General features: G+C 49.0%; 1 protein-coding gene across 2 annotated transcripts; it reads right to left on the bottom strand.

The window, feature by feature from the left end:
• On the bottom strand, positions 1-25817 carry ZNF777 (zinc finger protein 777). Of its 2 annotated transcripts, none has more exons than XM_079149299.1 (6): positions 25674-25817; positions 20721-21569; positions 19285-19411; positions 17057-17170; positions 4710-4961; positions 1-1598 (listed from the first exon to the last, which is right to left on the bottom strand). In XM_079149299.1, exons 2-6 carry the CDS (start codon positions 21552-21554, stop codon positions 427-429), a joined length of 2499 nt encoding a protein of 832 aa, XP_079005425.1. In that variant the 5' UTR covers positions 21555-21569; positions 25674-25817; the 3' UTR covers positions 1-426. The 2 variants fall into 2 exon arrangements, with proteins under 2 accessions (XP_079005425.1, XP_079005424.1); XM_079149298.1 differs by lacking the exon at positions 25674-25817 and adding an exon at positions 24917-25561.
• Between the last annotated feature and the right edge of the window lie 1901 nt (positions 25818-27718).

The following is a 27718-nucleotide window of genomic DNA, read 5'->3' as shown; positions in this document are numbered from 1 at the left end:
TCTTTTAAAAATTACTCTATTATTATCAAATAGAACCACAGTATCCAAAAGGTAATTATAAAGTTCTATCCCCAACTAAATGGCCCTGTACCGCCCCTCCGAGTGGCCGGCAGCCAAATCACTCCCCCCGTGCTGATTGATTTCATCCATTTTATTGTCAAGGAAGTTAACAGCCCGAAGGGGTTCCCCAGGCCCACGCTCTCCCCACAGGGGCCCAGGGGAAACAGGCAGCAAGCGGCCAGGTCTCACTACCTAGCGTCCTTGGGAGGAGGGACGAAAGGGGAAGGGGGGCTCACAGCAGAGGGGCTCGGGGCGCCCCGCCCCCGCCCGATGGGCTCGGGCCTGGCGTGGCCGAGGCAGGTGTCCGAGGGGCTTGGCCCGCGCACCTGGCCGCACGCCTGGCCGGGGCGGCGGCGGGGCGCACGCTCACTCGCCCGTGTGGGTCCGCAGGTGGTACTTGAGCGACTGCTTGTAGCGGAAGCACTTGGCGCAGTGCGTGCAGGGGTAGGGCCGCTCGCCCGTGTGCGCGCGCTGGTGCTCCAGCAGGTGGTGCTTCTGCGTGAAGCGCTTGCCGCACTCGGCGCAGTGGTAGGGCCGCTCGCCCGTGTGGATGCGCCGGTGCTCCAGCAGGTGGTGCTTGCGGATGAAGCTCTTGCCGCACTCGGGGCAGGCGTGCGGCCGCTCGCGCGAGTGCACGCGGCAGTGGTTGGTGAGCTTGGACTTCTCGCTGAAGCTCTTCTCGCACTCCGGGCACTTGAAGGGCCGCTCGCCCGTGTGAGTCCGCTGGTGGCGCAGCAGGTGCGAAGGGCGGCTGAAGCTCTTGCCGCACAGGCTGCAGATGAAGGAGACCTCGTGCTTGCCCGCGTGCACACGCTGGTGGATGACCAGGCTGATGTGCAGGCGGAAGCTCTTCTTGCACTCGGGGCACGTGTAGGGACGTTCGCCGGTGTGCGTGATCTGGTGCTTAGTCAGGCTCGACTTGTGGCTGAAGCTGCTGTCGCATTCGGGGCACTTGTAGGGTTTGGGGCCGCCACCACTGCCCGAGCTGGGCGACTTGGGGCGCGGCTTGAGCGCGTGCTTGGGGTTGAAGGCGGGCCCGCGCTCGGGCGAGGCGTAGCCGCCGCGCACGCGGTGGATGCGCTGGTGCAGCGTGAGCTGCTGCTTGTGCCGGAAGCTGATCTCGCACTCGGCGCACTCGTAGGGCCCCTCCTTGATGTGGTTGCGCTGGTGGATGATGAGGTTGATCTTCAGCCGGAAGCTCTTGCCGCACTCCATGCAGGTGAAGGGCCGCTCGCCGCGCCGGTTCCGCTGCTGCTGGCTGGAGGCCCCGCGGTTCTCGCTCAGGTGCCGCTCGCCGTGCGAGTGCGGGTGCGAGTGCGGAGGGGGCGCCAGCCTCTTCACCGCCGGGCTTCCCAGCTGCAGGGGCGGGGGGCTATCCTCGCCCTCGGGGGACATCTCCCCAGGCAGCGGGGTCGGGTACATACTGGCATCGTACCTCCCGGACAGCTGCCCGAGGGACTGCAAGTGCTGGGGCAGTTCATCGTCGTCCTCCTCTTCCTCCTCCTCCTCCTGTTCCTCTGTCTTTATCACGATGCCCTCTGCTCCGGGGACAGAGAAAGAAAGGCGTTAGCTGCTGGCGAGGGCCCCTGCCCCGGGCGGAGGCACTGCATCACTTCTCACCAGGAGGCACTGCACATGTATTATGTCGTTGTCCAAATTCCTTCCCCTGCAGCTCATGGTCCCCACCCCCACGGGACTGGCCATGTAACCCAGGCTGACCATGGCGTTTGGTCAGAAACCAGCAGAGGCCTAAGCTGGGCCATTATTTCTCTCTTGGCATTGTATGCAGAGGAGGCAGGGGAGGTGGCTCCCTGTTGGTCAAGAGGGGAAACTTCTGGAGCAGCACCATCTAGCAGAAAAGGACACCAGCTCCAGGGTCCTGCGTGAGTGGCACCCAGATCCAGCTGTGCCTGAACTTGTCCTACTTGTGAACCTGCCAATTATGTGAGTCCACAAACGTCCCTTTTTCATTTAGGCTATTGCCAGCTCTATCAAAAGCTCTTGACTCAAAGTTCTCCATCTTCTCATTTTTAAGGGCTCCTCCTCTACGTGAACTCTGCTCAGCCAGGCTGGCTTCCTTCTTTCCTCAACCCACCTCAGTGTGGCCCTTATGCACACTCCTCAAGCAATCCCCTCTCCTCTCCAGGCCTCCCTTGGTGGTCCTGACCCTCCCAGAGCCCCTCAGTACTCCATCAGACTACCAGCCTTGAACCCCAGGGTCAGGAGGGTGCTCTTCCACTCAAACTCTGGTGTGCAGTGGCTGCATCAGCCCTGACTGGTGGAGAGCCTCCCAGCTCCCCCTGCTAGTCTGGCCCTTTCAGTGGTGCACCAGAATGTCAGTGCAAGGAAAAGGAGTGGCCTCCACCTCCTGTTTGAATTTCTTCAGATGTCTTGAACTTACTTGGCACTCCCTACCTCTGTTATTTTAAGTCATTGACTTTGTGTGCCATGACAGTTACTTGTATTTTGTGTTTTTGTGGTGCTGGGGTTTGATCCCAGGGTCCCATGCATGCCAGGCAAGCCCTTTACCACTGAGCTACAGCCTGAGTCCCAAAGTCACTCACTTCTCTGAGTCCATCTGTAATTCTGCAAGTGCAGAATCCTCACAAACAACTCCTTGGAAGCACTTCCACACCTCTGCTTTCTCTCATAGGTACAGTATCTTGGTGTAAAGTCAAGAATCATCCCCATTTCACAGATGGAGCATCGAAGCCCAGAGATATCAAGTGATGTTTCTTAGCAAAATAAAAAGTCATAGGCCTTTTTGGAGCTTGCAGCTAAGGGACTATCTGGCCTACTCCCTCACTGACTGGGAGACTGAGGCTAGTGATGTCGGAGAGCTGGCCTGGGTCTTGCTCAGTTGCCAGTGACTCTCCACTGCTCCTCTGGGGCCTGTAAACTAGTGTTAAGATGGGACGGTGGACTCAAGTCAAGGCGGCCTCTGCAGTGTCAGGATTCCCAACAGGAAGTGACCCAGAACACCCTTGGAGCACAATCCCTAGAAGATCAGGAAGGAGTGGGCAGCTGGTAAGGTGGGCAGCTGGCCACCCTGGAGTTTATCCTGAAAGTACAGTCAGGTCTAAAAGACTGAGCCTTACAGATCTAAACTCTCCTTGAGCATCAATGTCACTTTTCTTTAATGAAATGATGAAAATGAAACATTTGGCCCTAAGATCCAAGACTCAAATTTCTACCAACTGCTTAGTAGTTTTCTAAGGTCCTATTAGAATTAATGGGCAATGTTCAGACAACAATCTGGAATTTATATTATGATGCTCCCAATTTAGTATATACTCAGAATTTGACTATGTCTTCCTGCTATTTTATTTTTGTTTTTGGTACCAGGGATTGAACCCAGGGGCACTCAACCACTGAACCATATGCCCAGCCCATTTTTTTATTTTGAGACAGGTTCTCACTAAGTTGCTTAGGGCTCAATTGTTGAGCTGGCTTTGAACTTGTGATTCTCCTGCCTCAGCCTCCTGAGCCACTGGTATAATAGGCGTGCACCACCATGCCTGGCTTTGCTCTTCTTTTATCAAAGAGAATGTAGTATATTCAAAAGACTTCTGAAATACCACAGTTATTTTAAAAAGGACTTTTAAGTAGTTATTTTAATAAGGACTTAGATCAATTGCTTGACCATATAGGATGCCCTTTGTCTTTTATTAACTACAAAAATGGCAAGTTGTAGAACTATCTATAGATAAAATGGAAAAAAATTCAATTTGAAAAAACCTAAATAACTGGCTATGTACACATTTCTAACTATGAATAATAACATACAGATATGTGATGGTTAATGACACTAACACATACATAAAATACCCAAGCAAAGGCCAAAACCCAACTGGGTTCTACCAAATTTTCAAGGAACTTAATTCCTACCTTACTGATTTCCCCCCTGCCCCCTGAATATAGAACAAGAGCAAAACTTGGCCAGTCCATCCAATAAGTCTAGAATAATGATGTTTCTAAAACTAGATGAGGATCATTCAAGACAAGTTTAGTTTCACTGCATTTTATGAAAACAGGTGCAAAACCCTGGAATAAAAGATTTGTTAAGTCCAGGAGCATGTACTTAAAAAGTTCACCATGCTAATGGCGTACACCAAGCGTTTTCCCAGGAACACAAGGGTGGTGCAACCTCACAAGTTCTGGGATCAGGCGTTGTGAGCCCACTGCCGATATTACATTCTTGTACTCCCAAGGAGCTATGGGTGCAGAATGATGAATAATGAACAAAAAAGATGGCTCGATTCTACCAGGGGAAGACAGTAATAGTAGTCATTTTAAAAACATGCTCTCTAGGGTTGAAATTTCCAGGTTGGCTGAGGCTTCTAGTGTGACAGAATCAAGGACATGTTGGGAGGAGGAAGTTCTTTCTAGCCGTGGCCTTAGACAATGGATGTGGCCTTGTCTGCCTCTAGGAGGGGGCGGGACAGATATCTCCACCATCTCTGTGTCCTTGTCTGAACCAGTCTTTGGGTATGACAACTTCTTTCCTAGTCCAGAGACAGATGCTTATAAATGCTGAGCAGGAAACCTAACAGAGGCCTTGTTTGGGGCTTTTCACACCTGTCAGCCCGTCAGTGTCCAGCTGTCTCTCTGGAAGACCCCTGCAGGTTCCTCACCTGCCTGGAGCTTACCTGTGCAGTTCCTCTGCTGCACCAGCATCTGCTTGAGTTGGCTGAACTCGCCTGAGCCCTCCGTGGACTCCTCCAGTGCGTTGTCCTGGTCCTGCATGTCCAGGTCTGGCTGTTCTCCGCAGGGGTCGCCCAGCTCCGAGTCCTGAAAGCCATGTTCTTCCACTTGTCCCATTAGGGGCTCTGGCGTCTCCAAGCTTTCTGAGCCCTCGTCGTTGGTCTGTACTTCGATCTTGATCACGATGCCATCATGTGCTGAGAGGAGGAGGGGGAGAGAATCCAGAACACGGTCATGCACCTGCCCAGGTTTCCACAGCCTTAGAATTTACATTCCAACAGTTCTTATTTTAGAAATCCTGAAGAAATATAATAGAGTCGGTGGTGAGTGGACAGAATTTTCTGGGCACTTTGTAGACCTGAACACCAATACAAACTAGAGTCAAGTTAGGACAGATGCAACTTTTATTCTCCACCAGCCCCACAAGCTTTTAGAGACCTCATTCCCTTCCCCAGGTTAGGGAGCCAGGACCCCCCCACCGTTTCCCTCGACTGGCTTGATCATTGTCAAGGTGAATAAAAGGGCCATCTCCTCTCCACTCGCACTTACAGACCTCCTGGGGCTCTTCTGGCCCACAGTTTCAAGAACATTTAAGAGTACAATAGGAGCAGTTTGGCTTTGTTTTAAGCTAAACAGCATCTCTGTTGTACACTGTGTTTTTTAAACCCTGCCCATAGGTCTGTGGGTCACCTCCAATGCAGGGTGTAAGTGAAGCCACCGGTTTACGTAGGCTTTGGTAGGTACTGGTGTGCGCATCTTTTGACTTAGTTCCAATTAGATTGTCTTTTCTAACAATTCGTTAAGAATTCCGAGTCTTGTATTAAAGACAACTCACTTTCTCTTCTCTGCATTTCAAATATTTTTTCCCTCAAATTTGTCATTTGCCAGTGGTATGGTACCTTTTGCCATACAACTTTAAAAAAGTTTTCATATGGCCAAAAATGTATCCCTCTCTATAACTTCCGGGTTTTCTTAGTTCAAGTCTCCTCTGCAGCTAGATGGTGCATCTGGTTTCCTAGATTCTAGATACTAACCCAATTTTTTTTTTTAATTGTTATTATTAACATTTAAGTCTTCAGTACTCTTGGAATTTATTTTTACTGTGTATAAGGTATGAGGTATGGGTTCAAGTTTTATTTTTTTCATATGGATAGACCTGTATAGGCCAGCATAAGCCCCTTTTATGTTAAAAAAAACACATTTTTTAGTTGAGGAAATGATAAATATGTAAGGCATAAATATATTCATTCTTTCATTAGATGTTTATTGGCATATTGATCACCAGCTATGGGCCATGCAGTGTGTTCTAATGACTTAGAATTTATCAGTGAACAGAACACACATCTTACATAAGCCAACGAACACAACAGACAAATTGTATAGTACCTTAGAAGGAGACCGTGCTGTGAAGGGGTTAAGCAAACCAGGAAGCAAGGGAAGGAAGCAGAGAGCCCTGCCCTCAGGAAGCCTCCTCATCTCTTGTCCTGTCTTTTCTTTCCCAGTCCAGTGTGGACTGGGTCACTGAGTAATCAGACCAACCAGTGAGGCTGAGAACAGATGCCCTGTGACCTAACGCGGGGTGATTTCTAATGCTTGGCAACCCTTAATTCCTCCCTGGCCAGCCACAACAACGCACTGGGGATTGCCGGAATAGAAAGCACTCTAAGGCTCCCATGCTGCGGTCCTGGGGGTCTTCAGCGTGGACCTGGGCTGCTTTCCCTTGGAATCAAGGGAATGTCTCCCTCTCACCCTCCAAAGGTGTGTGTGTCCTGCTCTCCAGTGAACAGAGCCCGAAAGTCATCCACGTTCACACTGTCCTCCTCTTCCTGCTCAAGCTGAAAGTCATCACCTTCCCCTGCTAGGGTTTGGATGCTTCCAGGGTGTCCCCCAAAGGTTTGTAGTGTGGTCCCAGCTTGGTATTGAGGTCAGGACCTTGAAGAGATGATTAGATTGGGGCACTGCCCTTGTGAAGGCAGCAATGCTGACCTCTCAAAGTGGGTTAGAGAAAAACGAGTCATTACAAAGGAGCCAGGTTGGCCCCTCTGAGCTCTTGTTTCCTATCTCAACATGTGATTCTCTCTCTCTCTCTCTCATGGGTTCCCACCATGAGGCCATCCGCCAGGTTATGATGTAGCTAGAAGGCCCCCATCAGAGCCAAAAGGTGTTGGCGCCATGCTCTTCGACCTTCATAAACTTATTTTCTGTATCAAGTGCCAAGCTTCAGATATTTTGTTACAGCTACACGAAACGCCCCCTTTTCTCACCAATCTCAGAAAAAGTAGGGTCCTACCTCCCCCTTCCTCCTTTAACCCAAATCCTCTGTTTCCTTAACCTTGCCCACGTTATCCTTCTGGTAATTTGCTCCAAGAGTATGTCCTGTCCCCTCTGTCTTCGGTCTTTATCCCTGCACTAGACCATTATGCTCCCTCCACAAACATGACTTCCTTGGTGAAAATATTTTTCTTGCCTACTCCCTAAAGTAATTTTCAAAACTATGTGCCCCTTTGCACCATTTTGAATAAATATATAAAATGCATCAGTAACTGGAAAAGATGTAATTTCTGGAGTATTCTAAATATTGATATTTTGAAGTAAACTCTTCCCACATCCCTTAATGTCACCAATGGAATCTAAGAACCCTAGCAATTTTTAAACCCACCATTATTCACTTAAAAAAATATGTGAACAAGTACTTCTTTGACAGCTGGAATTTTTACATCATTCCTTTTCACCTTGAACTTCTATTTCCATTCCCACTTTACCCACAACATTTTATCCTAGTAGAGCATATTTTTATGCTTAGAAGGCTTTTACTGATCACTTCATTTGCCAAAAAATGTGTATGTAAATTTAAAGTTTAATTTTGCTTTCATTTCTAATAACTGTAGGCTCTAGGTGTTCATTATTTTCCTGCATGAAGTTATCCTTAGTGATTATCACTATAGAATGGTAACCAATTATCCAAGATAGAAAACAAAAACTTTTGGAAATGTATCTCTTATGAGAATGAATAGGAATTATTTTTTTCCAATTAGTTCACTTATCTGAGAATAAATACATATTCTTATTGTATAATGAGACGGAGTTCAGAATCAATTCTATTCTAATTTTCATTTTCATCAATGCAAGCATTGGGAAACCTTATTTCATCAATATGTAGATGGGCTGGAAGAAGCTGTGTTATGAAACTGTCACTTGATTCTTTGAACTTATCCTGAATTATATGCCACAAAAAATTGTTCTTAATGGCCTATTAGCTGACAACTTGATTAGGTTCTCTTTCAATTTTGTTGAAAGCAAAGTATTTCAAACACCCTAACTTGGAATAGAATTTGTCTTTCAGGCCCAAGTGACGCACTTCTTGACATGTACCCCAACATTCTGGATTCTCTGTTTGGTGATCCAAAGTCTATACTGCACAGGAGGGCTCCACAGTGAGGGAGGGCCAGGAGGACCCCCTCTGTGTCCATGCAGTAGGAGACGTGGGAGCCGAGGACCACATTTCAGGAGCCGCCGGTGTGTCTTGGCTCATCAGTTTATGAATGAGGGGGTCAAGGACCTGGGAAAGGGAGCCTCAGGGCCACCCATGCTGTGCTCCTCTTGGAGAGGTTCCTGTGCCCCCAGAGCATGGGTGCTTCCCTTGAAGAGGAGTGACTCTGAACTGCCCTGACTTGGACCCAGTCCACATCCCCTGCTCCACCGCACGCCTAACCGGGTTCTCAGTGGAACCTGCTGGTCTCTGGACCCAAGCTTTTCTCCGTCCTCTCTAGGGCATTGCAGGTTCTCTCACAACACCTTTGCAGACCCCACCTGCCTGTTAGAGAGCAGGGAGCCAGTGTTGCGCACTCCAAACAACTTTGGTAAGCATATGGACAACCAAAGTGCATTTATAAGCATTTACAATTTAAAAAGCCCAGGCACATCCGTTTTATAACTCTGACTGGAGATCGTTCCTTACCTCTAAGGCCTCAGATAATTCCTTCTAGAAGCTGTATGGTCACGAGTACCAAACATATCAAATGATCTAAGCCACATCAACCCTAATTTTTTGCTGTCAATTGTTCTGAAAGGAGTCTTGAAGTCTGCTTTGACACTGGCTTTGAGAGATCACTTAATCTGTCACATGTGCACCTAAGAATTCTGGGGAAATGGAAAAATCTAGCCTACAAATTGTTTTCAAATTTATTGTTTTTGAGGCCTGAACTTAAAAATTGATGGAAGAGATATAATACTATATTTGGAGGCACTTAGTTAAAATAAACATTTAATTATTCACATTTAGCAATTTTCTTTTTGTTTCCAAGAGAGGGGGAAAAGGTTTCAGGTTTTTAATGCTTTGATGGGTTTTCAAGAAGCTCACAGGGCCAAGGCCTGTGATGGTAGCATTTACTGAATAAAATGGTCTATGTATCTATTTTTGCACTTGATATGAAACCCAGATGCCATAAAGAAAATGACTGATAAGTCTGAATACACAGAAACATAAAATGTATGAATTTGACATCACATACAACCACAAGTCTGGGATCCTAATTAGATAAAATATATTCAAAGTTTGTATAAATATGTCAAAATATACTCTACCGTCATGCATATCTGAAAAGAACAAATAATAAAAAGAAAATCCTTAAAATGGCTATACCATATACATAAACACTATGAACAACAATAAACCAAAAGCTAGGGAAAATATTTGGATAGATGTGATAGATATGAGCTAATATCCTCGATGTTCAAAAAACTTTTGGGCTGGAGTGTAGCTTGGTGGTACGAGGCTTGCCCAGGATGTGAGTTTGATCCCCCACATTGCCAAAAGAATAAATACATAAAAAGCTTTTATAAATCAATAATAAAAAGATGAATTATCCAAAAGAACAATGTATAGAAATAATTCACAGAATCAGACATACTAGTAATCATTAAAGATATAACAATATGCTCAATATTATCCTCTGAAAGTCTAAGGAAGAACATCAAAATGTTGTTTCTACCTGTCACTTTGCAAGTAATAAAAAGCTAAAAGTACTTACTATTGCCATAGGTGTGAGGAAGCAAGTATCTGCATGTTAGCTGAAGGCATATAAACTGGCACAACTGTTTTGAAGGCCACGTGCCAAAAATCTATTAAATGTTTAAATGGGTATATCCTCTGATCCAGAAAATTTGTTTCTAAAAAAGTTTCAGACGAACACATAGAGATCTATTTATAAGAATCTTTACCAATGCACTGAAACCTATGAACACCCTAAATGTATATCAATGGGAGAGTATTTAAATAAATTATGAAATCAATACACAATACTATAATATGCTATTAAAAAGAATAAGATGGACTCATATTCTGACGTGTACAGATGTCAGATATATTTACGTATTGCTTATATAATTGAGGGTGTCTGTAAGTGTATGCACATGAAATCGGAAGGAATGAGCTCTTGACTCCTGAGAATCATGGGGAGGTGCACTCACTCTATATTTTTTAATATTAAAAACCAGTGTTGCCATATGAACCATTTCTACCAGCTCAAAGCAAAGAAATAATGATTTCCAATCTCCTCATGGCTATACTTTCTATGAGGCTTTTAAAAATCTGGTAAATGATTTTTTTCAATCTTTTTTTTTTTTTTTTGTAAGTTACACATAAACATAGATTGGGGGTTGAGTGGTTCTTTGAACCTATTTTCAAAAAGTGCTTCTGCAACTTTCGACTCCCCATTTCTGGCTCCCTGGAGCCCATCACCTTCAGGTCTTCCTGCTGATCCTTTTGTTGTTTCCCTCCTAACTCTAGGAACACACCTTGAGTTTGCAGTTTTAAACAGCTACCTACTGACGCCCAGGAGCTGGAAGTCAGGCCCACCGTCTCTAGATCAGAAATGCAGACTCGTTATGAACTTAGTCGGACTGGCTTTTGGTGTTCACAGTACTGTAGCATACGAATGTCACCTATAACAGACCTACGAGGTGTAGTACGAGGACTCTTCTCCTGCAAACCTTTTTGCTTCTCCTAGAATCATTTATTTATTGACTTATTTTGGTATCAGGGATTGAACCCAGGGGACTTAACCACTGAGCCACATCCCCAGCCCCTTTTGTATTTTTTTTTAGAGAGGGTCTTGCTGAGTTGCTTAGGGCCTCGCTAAATTACTGAGGTTGGTTTTGAACTCGACAGCCTCTTGCCTTAGCCTCTGGGATTACAGGCGTGCACCACGGCACCCAGCTCGTAGAGTGATTTACTCAGCCTAACTTACTAGTAATCATCATGAACTCAGTTCCAAACTCTCCTCAGTCCTGTTGCGCAGCTCTCCTCCAAAGCATCAATTTCATCTACTTGAAGAAACATTTCTGGAATCCTCTGATGTGCCCAGGACATTCCTGCACAGCCCTCAGCCTGCCCCCAGTCTTTTCTCTGTCAACCCAGCACATCTTTTTTTGTCTACATCCTCATTTTGGCAGAGCTACCCCCAGCTTGAGAAGGTGCATGGAGGCCTTGACCATCTCAGGATGTCTTGATTTCATTCTCATATTTAATTAAAAGAGTTTGGCTAGATATCAAATTCTAGGTTGCAGAAAATATTTTCCCTGATAATTTTAGAGGGACGTTCTATTCTACTGTGTTGTACAGGAGATGTTACAAGTCTGAAGCGTCCCAGGGCTTGTATCTGAACCTGTGCTTCCTGGCTGGATGCCTGCAGGACATCTTCTGTCTTCAGGTGCTCTGAAATCCCTGCTGAAGTGTCTGACGTGTAGGCCAGTTTTCTTCCACTGTTCTGAGTAGCTGGTAGGTCCTTCCAGTCTGGAAATCTATGTCTTTAATTGTTGGGATTTTTCTTGAATTATTTTGTTGATGATTCCCACTGCCTTCACTGTTCTTTTCTGATACTCCTATTATCTGTATGTTGGACTGACTTCCTTTGTTTTTCTTATTCTTTCCCTATTTTCTTTTTTTTTAATCTTTTAGTTGTATTTTCTGGGGCATTTGCTCAACTATCTTTCAACACTGTTACTGAGTTTTAAAACTGTATTCACATGTTTGAATTTCCAAGAGTTCCTTTCTTTCCTTTAAACTAAGCATTATACTTTGAGTCATGGATGCATTCACTTTTCATTAAGAATTTACTGTGTAAGTTTTTATTCAGTTTTTTCCCTCTCAGTATGGTCTGTTCCTCTAAATATATATTTTTTCTGATATTATCTATTTCTTTATTTGCCTCTCTATATTAGAGGCTTTCCCCAACTGCACTGAGGTTCTTGGTTGTCCATGTAGAATTAAAAGTGAGACAGTCAAGAGAGAACTGAAAGATCAGTGCATTTGAGTGGGGCTTGCTAACTACCTGTTTCCCTGTAGGAAGCTTTGGTGGCCATTTCGGTAAGAAACTTCTTGTGCTGGTCCCAAAAGTCTCCAGATAAGACGATTCCAACATCCTGGCCCCACACTTAATCGTGGAGATCAGCTTCCTCTTAGGAACCAGGTAAGGGAAGCAGGTTGAAGATCTACATGTTCCATGTCAAATCTCACTCGTTCTCACGTGTTCAGTTTGGTACCTCATCACCCACTGCCTGGTGCCCCCACCCAGAGATTCTCTTCCTCACCCTTCTCTTGTCTTCACATATCATGTTTTCACTTACGAGAGAAAACATATGACCCCTGACTTTCCCTAACTCCTGAGTCTTGAGCAGGGGAGAGGGGGTGCCTGTTGGGGTTCTCAGTTTTCCCAAGTACCAACGTCGGATTCAGCTTCCTAAATCTGCAATCACCATCCACCTGCTTTCAGGCTTCCAAAATCTTATCCCTTTCTGAAGTCCCTTCCCTCTGGCTTCATGAGGACTTGGGCAGGGGGAGGAATCAACACCTTCAATCTGCCCTCTTCAACTCAGTCTTCATTATGCATTAAAAAAAAAAAAAAATCTTTTTACTAAGAAGTAATATCTGCTCTCATTTGAAAATCTTTACAAATCACAGTGTTTTCATCCAGTTTTTTCTATTGTTTACATCACTGGCTTCACATTACATTTACAATTCCCTGTTGACTATACTCCATCAACATTTTAAAGACTTCAGCAACCCCTACCCCCTTCTCCTGCCCCAGATGTCCACTCCCTATGCCCTACTCACAGCCATTCTTGAAGACATGTCCTCATAGCTGCCTCCTGAATTTCCAAGAGTTCCTTTCTGGAAGGAACTCACCTGCTCTATCTATTCGGGCCTCTACCTGTGCGAGGCCACTGACTTTTCTCTTGCTAAGGCCACTCATGGTTTTTTTTTTTTTTTTTTTGGTTCTTTTTAGTTATACATGATGCTATCATATACTCTGACATAATTATAAAAGCATGGACTAGAGTGTTCTACTTCCCCTTCCCCTCTCCTCATTCCACCTCGTTCTCTTCCCTCTACTCAACTCTTTCTGCTACCTACTTACAGTCTGTGCTGATGTCTTATGGGGTCTTACGATAGTGGGACTCACTATGATATATCCATACTGCACACAGGGAAGTTAAGTTGCACTCAGTCCCCGAGTTTCCCCATCCCATCCTTCTTCCCTCCCCTCATGCCCCTTTGGTTACTCCTCTGATCTTACTTCTGTTTCTACTCCCTGCCCCACTTATTTTGGATTAGCTTCACTCCAGTGAGAATAGCGATTATCAAGAATACAAGTAACAATAAATGTTGGCGGGATGTGGGGAAAAGGGTACATTCATACATTGTTGGTGTGACTGCAAATTAGTACAACCACTTTGGAAAGTACTACCAAGATTCCTCAAAAACCTAAGAATGGAACTCACTCCTTGGTATATACCCAAAGGACTTAAAATCAGCAGACTACAGTGATGCAGCCACATCAGTGTTCACAGCAGCTCAATTCACAACAGCTAAGCTATGGAACCAGCTAGGTGCCCTTCAGCAGATGAAAGGATAAAGAATATGTGGTTTATATACTCAGCTATAAAGAATGACTTTGTGGCATTTGCTGGTAAATGGGTGGAACTGGAGACTATCATGCTAAGTGAAAGAAGTCAGTCCCCAAAAGCCAAAGGTCACTGACTCTTTCCAGTCTTCATATTACTAAGCTAAAGAGTAGAATTCAGCATTATTGACCACACTTCCTCCTTCCAGAAACATTTCGTTTGAAATACCAATGGAGCACTGTCCTGATTTTCTTGCCACCTTTCTGGCCACTTGTGCTGCTTCCTTTGAAATCATATGCAACTTTACTTTTTGTGGTGCTGGGAATCCAACCCAGAGCCCAGTGCAGGCTAGGCAAATACTATGCCTATACCTTAGTCCCTTTCTTCTTCCTTTGATTCCTCTAGTTACTCTTTCTTTTCCCAAATCCTACAACAACTTTCAGGCCTGGGGGCACATGAGAATCACCCTGGAAGTTTTTTAAAAAACTAACACCTGGGCTCCATCCTGACCAATATATTCCAAATCCCCAACCTGCTCCAAGAGATTGCTGCACTCTTCATCTCTTCTTTCTCTGCAGACCAAGTTAATCCTGCCAATACCACCAAAGCCCAAAGGTTCATATGTCCCAGTGCCAAGCATCTCTGGCTCAGACCTGTCTTTGAACTCCAGACTCTTTCAGCAGCTTTCTCCTTGGTGTCCTGGGAATTTCACTTCAGACATGTTCCAAATTAAATTCTCATTGTTTCCCCAAATCCAAGCGTCATGCCCGCCACCTCCCCTGTCACTTCAGCCCAGAGCTGGGAGTTATCCATGCCACCTCCCTTCCCTTCCTACTCATTCCCACTGGTTGCTATGTCCTTCTGGGTCTATGGTAGGTGAGAGAACATCACACTGCTTTCTAAAAGTCTGAAGCGAGGCACACTGAGTGGCGATGCGTGAGGATGTTCACTTCTGCCTGGCCTCCGGCTTGGTTTCTTCTGGCTGATCTGCTGAAGATGGCAGATCTTCTCTGGGCATGACCACCCATGCAGGGCCATAACAGGAGTCCCTGTTCTAAGTGTTTTGAGAATAGGGCTGATCCTCTGCTCTGCTCTGATCCTCTGTGGCTCTCTTTGCCCTCAGGGATCCAAATCATTCAGTGATAGTTTACTGAATGAGTTTGCATAGGCAGTTCATAACACTGCCATGTTTGATATCCCGGGAACTCTGAAGTTTTCCGTTTTCTGGACATTCCCCGCTTGGTGTCACACCTCTGGGTCTGGCTCAGGGCTGGCTTTGCTGCTTTCTTGCTAAGGGAGGAGATGCACAACAGGACAAGCTGCCACAGTGTGAAAGGCTCTGGTGCCTGCAGCTTCTCACCCAGCCTTGTAGGGCTGGGGCTTGGCTGAGTGCAGGTGTGGGTATTATGAGGCTGCTCTGTGGGGTGGCAGTTCCTCCTCCCACTGCAGCCTCCGTGGGGCTGGAGATAGACCGTGGAAAAAAATGGCACAGTTCAGTCACACAGGGACAGCTGTGTGAGGGTGCCACCTGCCAGTAGCAGCTCAGGGCAGAGTGGGCTGGGGTCAGCTGCCTCTTGACCCTGGCCCCACTCTGTGGGAGGTCCATCTGCGATAAAGGTGGGAAAGGAGACGGGCCGGACACTCCTTCATCCCAGCCCTTCTAGGAAATACCTGCACAGCAGCGACTGGACCCCAGAATCAGCTGGGGTCTTGCTGTATGTCAGGATTTGACCACAAATCACACCTGAATTCTCATCCCCGCTTCCCATGATTCTTTCCCATATCGTCTACCTTGAATCTCTTTATTCCGACACAACCCTTGTTTCTGATTTTTTGGTACCAGGGGTGCTTAATCACTAAGCCACATTTCCAGCCCCCCCCCCCTTTTTTTTTTAATTTTGAGATAGGGTCTTGCTAAGTTGCTGAGGGCCTAAATTGCTAAGGTTGGCTTTGAACTTGCAATCCTCCTGCCTCAGCCTCCTGAGCAGCTGGGATTACAGGTGTGTGCCACCACTCCTGACACACATGACCCTTGTTTTTGGACATGACCAATAAAACCTTTAAGTCTGCATGGATTTTCCCCAACCAAAGGGTCACTCTGCTGCATGCCTCCCTTTCTCCCCAATCCCACATCTTCATCTACTAAATACATTTATCTCTTGTGTGCTGGAATGAATCCAGGAATAGCCTCTCTCTCTACCATTTAAATCTTCAGGCAAATTCTTTTTTTTTTTTTTTTTTTTTTAATATTTTTATTTGTTGTTGATAGACCTTTATTTTTTTATTTTTTACTTATTTATATGTGGTGCTGAGAATTGAACCCAGTGCCTCACACATGCTAGGCACGCACTCTATCACTGAGCCACAATCCCAGTACCGAGGCAAATTCTGAAAAAGTTCTGACACTGGATTTCTTTGAGACAGGCCAGTACGTCTGTTTTCGCAGGGGTCCATCTGTCCTGTAAATTATGTTCTTAGTACACAGAGCTGACATTACTCATTTTCCTGGAACCCCTCCTGAGAGCCAGTTTATAGGCCCAGGAATCAAAGACATTAATTTATTAAAGGCCTTGGATGCTTGGTCCCAAACTGAACTCTCCAGCTGGATCAGCTCTCCCCTTTGCAACAGACACAATTCTCAGTGATGTTAGGCTATTCTTGCTCCCCACATGCACCCACTAAGGACAAGGGCATGTTCCTCCTTAAGACAGGGGCATGTGATATAAGTCCAAAGGCAACTGCAGAAAAAAGCTTCCAGAAACTAACCATGAAAGCACCGTCAGTGAACGTGTGGCACTGCTTCGGCCACTGAAGGCGTGACACCTGACTGCAGCCGCTGCGACACGCTAACCCCCGTGCCAGGCTCTAGTGGAAACCTAGCTCCAGTTCTGCTCCGCAGATGAGGAAACAGACTCCAAAACACTGACACTGATGGGAAGGAAGGGATTCGTTTAAAAGCAGGCAGCCCCACGTCAGGGAGCTTCCGGGCCACACGGCCTGCCTGCTGCCTCCATCTCAGGGCCCCTTCCAGACATTCTGCTAGAGTTCTGCACTGCAGGATGCTTCTAGGAGGCAAGAGCGCTGGTGCCCTGACACACGAATGCCTTGTTCTTTGCAGGCAGTAAGGCATTCGTGTGTCAGTATACTGGCTCTACCTCAAGCAGAGTGAGGTTTCCCTGGGTCACGTCCAAAAACCCCTGAGGGGAGGAACCCCACAGTGTTCTAGTTTACCAATTACCTGCGCCACAGGTGGCTGTGGGTTCCTCGGTAGATGCCTTTTTCTGCTCAACTTGCTGTCATGCCCCCTCAGTCCACTCTGGACTGTGATCCCCGTGCTGGGTACTGAGACCTCGGGCGCAGGCCTCTGGGCCACCTGCTCACCACTCACCAGCACTGGGGTCTGTGGGCGTCTCGCCTTCCTCAGAGTCCTCCTGCTCTTGCATGGCTGGCCTCTCCCCGCGCTCCATCTGTGACATTAGGTCTGGCTTGGAAATTGCATAGTCTGGAAGAAAGAAGGAAAGAAAATATACTGTGGGATGAGGTGACACTACGTGCTGCTAATGGATCACCTATGGGAATGTACCCTGGAATGGCCCTGCTGCTGGGACCAGCAATGTTGGAAAAGAAATGGCCAAGTGTCCAAGCACCTTCCTCAGTGCACGTTGTGCATGTCACGCAGGCCACAGGTGCAGATGCCTGCTCAGGGCTTCATGACAAAAGCACACAATATTTGAAATATTTTTAGAGCAAAAAATTAATCCAAAAGTTTTTGGATTTTGGTAAAATCCAAAAATTATAAAGCAAAACAATGATAAATCTCCTCACATCTGAAAAAAGTTTCAGAATTGGGAAAGTAGAACACATGCTCAGCATGCATGAGGACCTGTGTTTAATCCCCTACACCCAAGGAAACAGTTTAAAGTTCTTTGGAAATAAAGTTTAAAAAAAATGAAGAAACCTGGCAGAAATATACAGATGCACACACATATCTATCATACATAGCTAAATATAAAGAACCTCTGCAGTTAGTAAAAAATAAAAAAGCAAAGAGATAAATAGGAAATTCACATAGAAGAAATGCAAATGGCCAATAAATATATAAAACGATGCACAAGTTCACTTGTCACCAAAGCAATGCATATTAAAATAACAAGGCATCATTTTCCATCTCTCAGAGATACAAATGTTTAAAATGGGAAGCACTGGTGCAGGCCGGGCTGTGAAGAGATGGCCTCCTCATGCGCTGCTGCAGGGTGCACCCTGGCCCAGCCTTGGGGGCGCAGGCAGCAGCCACAGAATTGCAAACTGTGCCCTCTTTACTCTGCAGCCCACTTCTCCACATCTGTACTATTCGACACTTAAGCTCACAAAGACAGCTGTAAGTGAAACATGGACTCAACCATGTTCTGTGCCAGCAGAGAGGTGGGAAGCCTGACATTCACCTGAATACTACACTCTTTTCCATGGGGCCTGGGTGTGCCTGTGGAAAGCCGTCTCTGGCTACTGTGAGTATGGAAGCCCACGGCCCGTCTGCAGGCCCCACACTGCTGGTACAGCCGGGTACTAGCCATGTGGAAAAGGTAAGAAGGAACAGAGGGCCTGGGGCCACCGTGGCTGTGCCTGGGCTGGCGAGTGGGGGCTGCTCTTCATGACATCAGTCTAAATGTTGACTTTTCACAATTATACGTATGTATTTTTAATACAAGAAAATAATTTTTTAAATGGGGAAGGTTATCCTATGTAAAGGTATGTGTAAAATTAACAATTACAGCAAATATTAAGTTTCTATCCAACAGCACATTTAAGGTTTAAAAAATTGTTTTGTATGTGCCAAAAGATTTTTCCATACCAGAGAAAAGGATACAAACAGAAGTAAAGTACATGTTTTCAGGGTTTTGTCACTAAATATTCTTTTTTTTTTTTTTTGGCGGCGCTGGGGATCGAACTCAGGGCCTTGTGCTTGCAAGGCAAGCACCCTACCCACTGAGCTGTATCCCCAGCCCACTAAATATTCTAAATGAAAGCAACAAGAGTCCACGGATTTTGGGATAAGACAAATCTTGGGGAGAATGTGTCCTCCTCTTGGTGACCTGGGGTGAGCCTTTGGCCCCCTCGTCCAGCCTCCCCATCTGCACAAGGAGATGAGGACCTGCGGGATGTGAGGTGTTCAGTCACCTGAATAAGAACACAGCGCCAGTGAGGGTCCTGGCTCCCTCATGGTAGAGCTGGGGACTGGAGGACGTGGCTCTTGAGGAGCACCCTACACACCGCTGGCATACAGAGGGCACCCAGTGTGTCTGCATCCCCTTTCTTTTTCCTTCCTTAGTAATAGTTTGCCAGACAAACTAATTTTTTAAAGAAGGGTCCATGGGAAAGAGAGACCCTGATGTGTTCTCTGCCTTCTCCCTCTGCCCCCATGGGCTTCTCTGAGAGCGGGGTCTCCATGTACAAGCTGTTCTGATTGGTGCTGCCCTGTGATGTGGGCGTACAAGGCCACTGTGTCCATTCCTTGTGCTCTCTAAAATCCTGCTTGCCTGTTTCCCACCACCCCTGAGTTTCTGCGTGGACCGCACGCCAATGCCAAGGTGGCCCTGGTGAGCAAAGCCTTGTCCTTACCCATGGAAACCAGAGACTCATAGTTGCCCCTCATCACATTCTTGTAGAGTTCCTTCTGCCACTCAGACAGGTTTCCCCACTCCTGCTCCGAGAAATGAACGGCAACATCATCAAACGTGACAGGGACCTGAAACCACACAACAAGGTCAGCTTGGACCATGAGGACGGCACTCACAGGCGGTCAGCTCCCATGACTCACCCCAGGCCCTGGCTCAAACACCTCCTCCTCAGGACCCAGAGGGGAAGGTCCACATCCTCAGCTCTGGGGCTTCAACAGGACCTGTCTGCAAGTCTGGCCACTGTCCTGGCCACAAAGAGTGGGGGAATTGTCTCGCCTGGTGCTTTGCCTTACAGGCTAGCTCATGCTCCTCTGGAGCACCGTCCGGGGACCAGCTGCAATATCACCACCAGGGAATGTGCTGGAAATGCAGACTTCCAGGCCCCACCCTAGGCCCATTAAGCCGGTCTGCATTTAGAAAGACCCCCATGGGTTCGTGTGCACAGTAAAGTTCCAAAAGTGCTGGCCTGAGCACATAATCGGCATTCTCCTAACACAAGGCTGTGGAAAGGGGGCAGCAGCACAGAGGACAGAAGGAAAACCAGTCCCCACAGACACTCCTTCAGAACTTCTTGGAAAATAAGGTGCAAACATAGCTTTCTCTAGTTTTTGAGGAAACCTCTTGAAATCAGTTTCACTGGCATAAACATCATTTTTAAGTGACCTGATAAAAATGCTGAACAGGACAGCGCCTGTAACACTTCGCTGCAGCCTCCCTCAGACCACCCTGGGGGTTGGACCACCATTCGATGCTCATCGTGCTTGGTATCTGCAGGGTATTGCTTCCAGAACCCCCAAAGGTACCGGAATCTGAGGATGTGCAAGTTCCTTTTAAATAATAGTGTAGTATTTGCATGTAACCTCTGCATACCCTCCTGTATACTTTAAATCATCTCTAGCAAACTTACAATACCTAATACAAAGTAAATGCTACAGACATAATGGTTAGACTGTTTAGGGAACAAAGAAAAGGAAAAAGTCTTCTGTGTTCAGCACAGACACAATTTTCTTTTGTCAGGTATTTTCCATCCATAGTTGGTGAATCCCAGATGCATGGAGGGCCGGTTCTATCTGACCACAAAGCCTCTGCACAGCGCTCTCATTAGGCTTTGCCTTCTGTCCTTGCACATTAGAGGATGGCTCGACGGAACAGCCTTGGAAATGGTGATCCTGATTCTGAGGACATTTTTGTACTAGCCTGTGCTTTCTTCAACAGCAGAAATAACTTGCTTTTGGTGAAGCAGCACTGGCAGTAACTAGATCTGTGTATGTTTTATTCTTTCTCAACTACTGCTTTCCCTTTTTTTCAACTAAACTAAATTCCCAAATCACTCCAATTCAGATTGCTTCTTGGGAAGCCCCAGGGGGATGAGCATACCTTGGGAACTTCTCCATTGCTCCCGGGGGGCAGCCGCAGGATCCAGAAATTTCTGTTTTTCAGCAGGTTCTCCATGTTCTCCAGCCGCCGCTGCAGCAGCCCGTACTCCTGCAGCAGGGTCCCCAGCACGACCCACTTGCTCTCCAGGTGGTTTGCGAACTCCACGGCCGTCTTCTCGCAATCGGCTATCTTTTTTTCATTTGTCCCTGTCCTGCCCTCCAGGGTCAGTAGCCTCATGGCCTGGGCCTCCAGTTTCCTCTCCACGGCTTGGACGGCCGCCCACACGGCCAAGCGGGTGATCTCTGCTGTGGGCAGTGGCTGTTCCTTCTGGGCTGCAGAAGATACCTGGAAGGGGGTGTCCTTTTGGGAAGCTGGGCTCTGGAGCAAGGGGTCCATGTCGGCCTCAGGGACTGTGGGGGAAAGGGTCAGGGGGTCTTTCTCAGGAACTTCAGGGGAGTGGAGTGGGGCTTCCTGATGGTGAGTGGAGTGGGAGAGAAGGGAGATTTCCTGTTCAGCAGGATACTGGGTCTCTTCCTGGGAAGCCAGGGGGCCCTGGAGATGCGTCTCTTGTTCAGAGGTGGCAGGATACAGGAGTGACGGTCCCTTTTGGGGTACATGCGGCATCTGGCCAGAAGTCTCTTGCTTGGGAGCACTGGAAGTTTGGGGTAGGGAGGCTTGCCGGGGAACAGTAGGTGACAAAGAAGAAATTTCTTTGGGGGGAAGAATTCTGGATGGGAATAGAGTTTCTCTGGGGAGTCCAGCAGAGGCCTGACGTAGGGTTTCTTCTTGCGGGACACTGGAGAATGACAGAGGTGATGAGCGTTGGTTTTCCATGTCCAGCTGCTGGACCTGTGTTCAAGGAAAGAAAGGAAAAGACAGGATTGAAGGCCACAGTCCCCAGCAGGAAAATGGATCCCGAGTGTTCACATTAAGAGGCCGTCAGTTTCTGTAGTGATAAGAAGCGCTCCGCAAACACAGATCTCTCGGGACAGCAGCACTGAGGGTGTCAGTGATGGAGCTGTGAGACGTGTGCCTCCCCGGTTCCTACAGAGCCGCCTCCTCCCGCAGCGCGCCTTCACAGCTGCCTTCCCGCCGGCGAGTGCAGAAGCGAAGGGCACGGGCACACCTGGCTGCCTCCCATCTGTACCCAAGGCTGCCTGTGTCATCCTGGCCCAGGTTCGTGACCGCTCTAGCTTCTGCTACACAGAAGAGGGGGACAGGGAGAGGGCAGCAGGCGATTCAGCCCTCCTACAGGAGCCCAGGTCCCTGGGCAGGTGGGCCCTGGGGTAGGTGTTCTCGGGGGGCTGCGTCCCTCCCTGTGGCTCTGGGTGGGGGCAGGGGAGTGAGAAAGAAAGGAGGCCTGGAAGGACAGAAGCCACGCGGGAGTCACCCATACAGAGACTGGGTCAGAGTGGTGGGGCCTAGAACCAAGATAAAGATGTTTCCTTTTGGGACTTCAAAGAGCCTCACTCACCTCTCCCTGTTCCCACCTCACCACACCCACCGGAGAGAACCCTCGAATCACTAGGGAGGTAAAACCAGGCTCCTCTGAGTGACCAGCTCTGTATTTACCCTGCCAAGCAGAGTCTTCATTGGAACTGAAAACAATTTCTCCTATGACAATTTTTGTCCATCTCCTCATAATCTTCCTTCAATGAATCTACTCTATATAAGTGATCTTAAAGTAATTAAAACTTCCATTTTCTTCATTTGAAAATTAGACCATCCCCAGTGTGCAGTCTGATATATAGCATATGCTCAATAAACGTCAGCTCAATGAATCGACAGTAAGTTGCTGAGTCACATCAAAATTATTGGAATAAGTAATGAAGTTCCTTGAGTCACCTATCAGACATATCTCGAACTTCTTCAGACTGCTACAGTTTTCTTTCTTTTATGTGTTCATTTATTCATGTATAAGCAGCTTGGCTGAAATGACATCACACTTTGAAGCCAAGAATTGACGATTCAAGATCCCATTCAGCAAAAGGCCTTGAGAAAGTATCATCCATTTGTCCTTTGATGTGAGAGCCAATTAGTCAGGAATAGCGAACAATTATTCAAAGTTTATTGTATCATGAACTGTGATAAGCATTTTAAAGGATTACCTCATTTAATTCTCACAAAACCCTATGATATAGGCACTATCAGAACCACTATCCACACCTAGCACATGAAGGTACAGAGGATAGGAGAGGCTCAGTAACTTGGCCCAGTCACACAGCTGCCTGGCTGGAGCCTGTGAGGTGCCTCCAGGCCTCACTGTCTACTGAGGCAGCCAGCAGGTATGTGCTCTGATCAGAGGCTGGAGGGTAAATACAGACCTGTGGGAGTCTTCCTGGGGGTGGCCAGGATGGGGTGGAGGCCATGCTCTCAAAACCACTGAAGTGGGGTCAGGGATCCTTTAGGAAACCTAATGCAAGTTCTGGGTTCTCAAAAATATACATAAAACCACATATACAAAGTTCTGCAAACATTTAGAGAGTTCACAGATCCCTCGACCTGAAGGCTCATCAACAGTGAAGCCCCCTTCCACCCTTCACTGTTCCCAGGTGAAGGCAAGACTGGGGGCCCCTTAGGCAGGAGCCCCACTCACAGGTAAGGGCTAGCCTAATGCAACATAATAGGCACATTATGGCCCTGTCTTCCAGGGGGGATTAGGATATTTGCCTAGGACTAGTAGGAAGAAGGGGAAAATCCCTGGAGGCCAAGTTAGCCTCCCAGGGTAATACAGGGGTTTAACTGAAACAATGAAAAAAAGCTCCAGTGTAGAAAATAAAGCCAGCAGAGCAAGACATCTTTACCAACCAGTCCAATCAGAGCTCAAAGGAAAATACTATTTCTTTGCTTTCTATTATTAGACCATCTCTCTCCATTTTGGGATTTGGGGGACTGGAAAGGGATGAGGGACCACAGGGGCACTGTCCCCTCCCCCAGCCTCCAAACAAAAGCAGCCTGCTATAATTTCATCACTCCCAGTAAACCTGTGGCTTGATCTCACCCCAAGCAGAAAGCAATGGCCAAACAGAGGGTCAGTAAATATACCTAAAACAAACGAGCTCAATTCTTAACCTGCTGGGAGGGGGTAGGGTCCGAATCCTTCTGAACCTTACTTCATAGGATTTAACAGTCCCACCCTCCCCTGGTGCAGCATAAGTGATAGGGCCTGCAGGATTCATGCCACATTAGTAGAAACACACATAACCAACTATCTGACTTGCACAATGTGCAATTTCCTTGCATGACCCAGGATGGTTCATCCAGAATTATATACCATTTAAGAGCCCTGAGGACCTAAATCCAGAGGTCTGGCAGGTAAAAATTTTCATTTTATTTCCGAAGAATTTCTATTATTATTATTATTATTATTATTATGAAGAAGAAGAAGAAGAAGAAGAACTGGGGGGTTGTTAGAAAGCCAACAGGGCCCCCTCTTCCTGTACACAATAGGAAACTGAGGCTCAAAGGCACTGACTCTCATGCAGTGAACCTCCCCGGCACAGCCAGGGCACCTGAGGGCATTCAAAGACCGATTTTTAAGAATGGTGCACCGAGGAGGAACATCAGCCTCAGGCCCCATCCGTCAGGACACCCAAAGTTCAGACGCAGAGGCCGGCGGCGGCCAGGGCCGGAGCCCGGGGGTCACCAGCTCCCCACCGCGGAGATGCTCGCGTGGGCGCTGCCCGGCCTCCCCTCCTCCCCGACGGGCCGCGGCCACCGCCCGCCGGCCCAGGCCGCCCACCCAGGCCGCCCCCTCCCCGTCCAGGCCCGCAGCCCGCCAGGCAGGCCTCTCCGGGGCCGCGGGCACCGTGCCACGGATGACTCGCTACGTGACCTTGGGGCAGGCAGGGCAGGTCGCCGCCAGGTGTCTGTGCCTCAGTGTCTCCGCTCTGCGAAATGGGAGAGCCGCGTCAGCGCCGCGCCCGGGCCGGCAGAGGCTCGGCGGGGCCGAGCTCTGCGGAAAACGTGCCGGCGGCCACCCCGACGGACGCAGCGCCGGCTCCGCAGCGAGCGAGCGCGCCGCCGGCGCCCCACCTCGGGGCCGCGTGTGCCGGGGCCGGCGGCCGCGCAGCCTCGCACGGACGGCGGCCGATCCCCGGCCCGGCGCCGGCCCGCAGCGCCCCCCCAGCCCAGGGCGCGCGAGCCCGCCGGGGCGCCCCCTCCCCCGCCAACGTCGCAGCGCTCCCGTCCCTTACCGAGACCGCAGGCCGGGCCGCCGAGCCCGGGGCACGCAGGCCGTCCCCAGAGCCCCGAGGCCGCGCGTCCGTGCGCGCGCGGGCCGCCCTCACCGGCGCCGGGGCCGCCTCGGCCATGGCCCTGCGCTGTCCGGCCCGGGCCCCGCGAGCCGCCGCCGCCGCCGCCGCCGCGCGCCGCCCCGCGCAGGCCTGGCCGCCCGGTCCTCTCCGCGGGCGGCGCCGCGCGGCCCTGCCTTCCCCGCGGGGCTCGCGCGCGGCCGTCGGGCCCCGGCCTGCTCGGGGCGCGCGGGCGCGGGGCCGCGGAGCCCGGGCGGCGGCGTCGGAGCGGGGCGCGCGGCTGTGCGGGCGGCCCGGCCGGCTGCGCCCCGGCCGCGAGCTGGGCCCCGGCCCTCAGCAGCGGCCCCCGGCCCGCGCGCCGCCCCTCTGCGGCCGCCGCTGCGACCCCGGCTCGGGCCCGGCCCCGGCTGCGAGCTGCGCTGCCGTCCCGGCGCCTCTTCAGCAGGGGAGCTGCACAGCAGCTGCCATGTTGATACAAACTGCATCCTGGGAGGCATGTCCCTCTCAGGCCGTTTAAAGAGAAACACTCCGAGGCTCGTCGGAGGCTGCCGGAACCCAGACAGCTCCATCTACAGCCGGTAGGAGCGAACAGTGTCGAGCGAGCAGCCAGGCGGCGACGGACACGCCCTGAGCCGGCCAGCCCGTCGTGGAGCCCCGGCCGAGCCGCCGGGCCTCCCCCCGGGACCCGCGGGCCTCTCACCTGGGGCGCTCGCCGGCCGGGCACCCGCGGGCGCGGCGGGCGGCGGGCGGCGGGGCGGAATTGGGAGCGCGCAGCCCAGGCGACGTGCCGGGTCTGGAGGCGGGTCGATCGGCTCCGACAGCCTTCCTCCCGCCGGTCCCTGCTGCTCTCACACCCAGAACCCGGGTCGCTCGCTTTCAAAACCTGCGCGCACAAAGGATGTGAGCGAGCCGTCACACCAGAGAAAGCCCCGGGTTCATGTGACCAGCGGGGCCGCGGGGCCGGGGCCGCGGCGGCCGCCCCGCGGAGGCGAGCGGGCGGGCGCTTTGTGAGGCGCCCCGTGCCGCTGCGCACCGGGGGCCCCCAGCCCCGCAGCCCCTGGGTGCCAGGCCTGGCGGGGGCCAGACGGTCACTTAGGAGGAAGCCGAGCCGAGCGGGGAGCACTCGTGTACCCCGAGTGGGGTCTCCGTCCCTGCTGAGGGCTTTCTCGCCTAGAGGGGGACGTCCCGGGGGCGGCAGCGCCTCCGTGCCCTCCCTGGCAGGTCCACTTGGAGATGTTGAGTGAATGCCGAGTGGGTGCCAGTAACTGGGGGCGAAGTTGGCGGGGAGGGAGGAAAAGAGGCGAGTATAAGCAGGTGAGCCGTCGCTAGCAGTGGAACCCGACCGAAACCAGCTGAAGAAGGGGCAGAATGTGTGCGTCCCCAGGGAACCCCTGGGAGGCCAGGCGCAGAGCTGGCCTGCGAGGCCGGGGCGGCGGGCCACCAGGCCGCAGCTCACGTCTTTAAAAATGGAAAGTTAGAGATAAGGCAAGGCCACCACATCCGGTCCCCCCACCACACATGGCTTTATGCATTTCCTGTCACGTGTGCATCCACAATTTGCATACTACTGGTTTTGATGTTTTAATATTTTAGATAAATGATATTATTCAGTCTGTATCTTGTGACAACTTGCTCTTTTTTCGTGGGTCGTTGTGTCTTTGAGATAGAGTCGGGTTTAACCAAGCCTATCTGGTTCATTCATTTTAACCACTATATAGTATTTCATTGAGTACTTAGAAACTCCAGTTTCCCTGAGGGGAATGAAGACAAACCTGCCGCCAGGAACTTCTGCACACATCTCACTGTGCACGGTTGGAGAAGGTCTTCAGGACAGAGGCCTGGACGTGGACTACTGGGTACAGGAGCACCTTCAGCTTTCCCAGTCTTCCCCGAGGGCGCAACAGAGAGGTGGTGCCCACTTAGCTCTTCCAACAATACAAGACTTCCTGTTTTCTGGTCCTTGCCAACTCAGTGATAAGGGACTTAGATCATTTGCCAACTTAAGGAGTGGGAAATGGTAACTCATTATTTTAATTTGCATTTATGTTTTTATTTCCCCAATAAAGAAGTAGAGCGTTTTCATACTGGTAGTACTAACATTGGGTTTCTTCCTTTGAATTTCTTCTTCATATCCTTTGTCCTTTTCTGTTGTAAGGCTTTTGTTTTATTAGTTTATAGGTATTTTGTAAACTATCTGGATATTAATCCTATCTCTGAGCATTTAACATAGTTGCTGATATTATTGCATTTACTTATTTTTAAAATATGCTTTTACTTTTAATTGATACCTAGTAATTATGCATATTTGTGGGGTACAGTGTGACATTCCAATATATGTAGACAATGTGTAATGGTCATATCAGAGTAATTGGCATTTTACTTGACCACTGAGCCACATCCCAGCCCCATTTTGTATTTTATTTAGAGACAAAGTCACACTGAAATGCTTAGCACCTCACTTTTGCTGAGGCTGGCTTTGAACTAAGGATCCTCCTGCCTCAACCTCCTGAGCTGCTGGGATTTACAGGCCTGCCCCACCGCCCAGCTGTAATTGGCGTATTGATCACCCCAGACCTTGATTGTTTCTTTGTGTTGGAAACGTTTAAATTCCTCTCTACTAGCTCTTTTGAAATAGTCAATTAATTCTGTGGTTGTCAACCGGTTTTCCTGCTCTGCTCTAGGACATTAGAGGTTAGTCTTCCACAGACTCAATTGCACTTAAATCTACCATCTTTCTGGTTATTT

The sequence above is a fragment of the Sciurus vulgaris genome (assembly GCF_902686455.1).
Source record: "Sciurus vulgaris genome assembly, chromosome: 8".
Classification (NCBI taxonomy): domain Eukaryota; kingdom Metazoa; phylum Chordata; class Mammalia; order Rodentia; family Sciuridae; genus Sciurus; species Sciurus vulgaris.
Note: the sequence above shows the minus strand (reverse complement) of the source record. Positions and strands in the feature narration are given on the sequence as shown.

Bases quoted from the DNA above. Each gene is read 5' to 3' on its own strand.
- ZNF777 (XM_079149298.1), bottom strand. From the start codon at position 25,033: ATGGCCGAGGCGGCCCCGGCGCCGGTGAGGGCGGCCCGCGCGCGCACG. The intron at 19,412-20,720 runs GTATGCTCATCC...GTGTGGTTTCAG, and splicing joins GCAATGGAGAAGTTCCCAAG to GTCCCTGTCACGTTTGATGA. The intron at 17,171-19,284 runs GTAAGGACAAGG...TCTTTCTTCCAG, and splicing joins TGAGTCTCTGGTTTCCATGG to ACTATGCAATTTCCAAGCCA.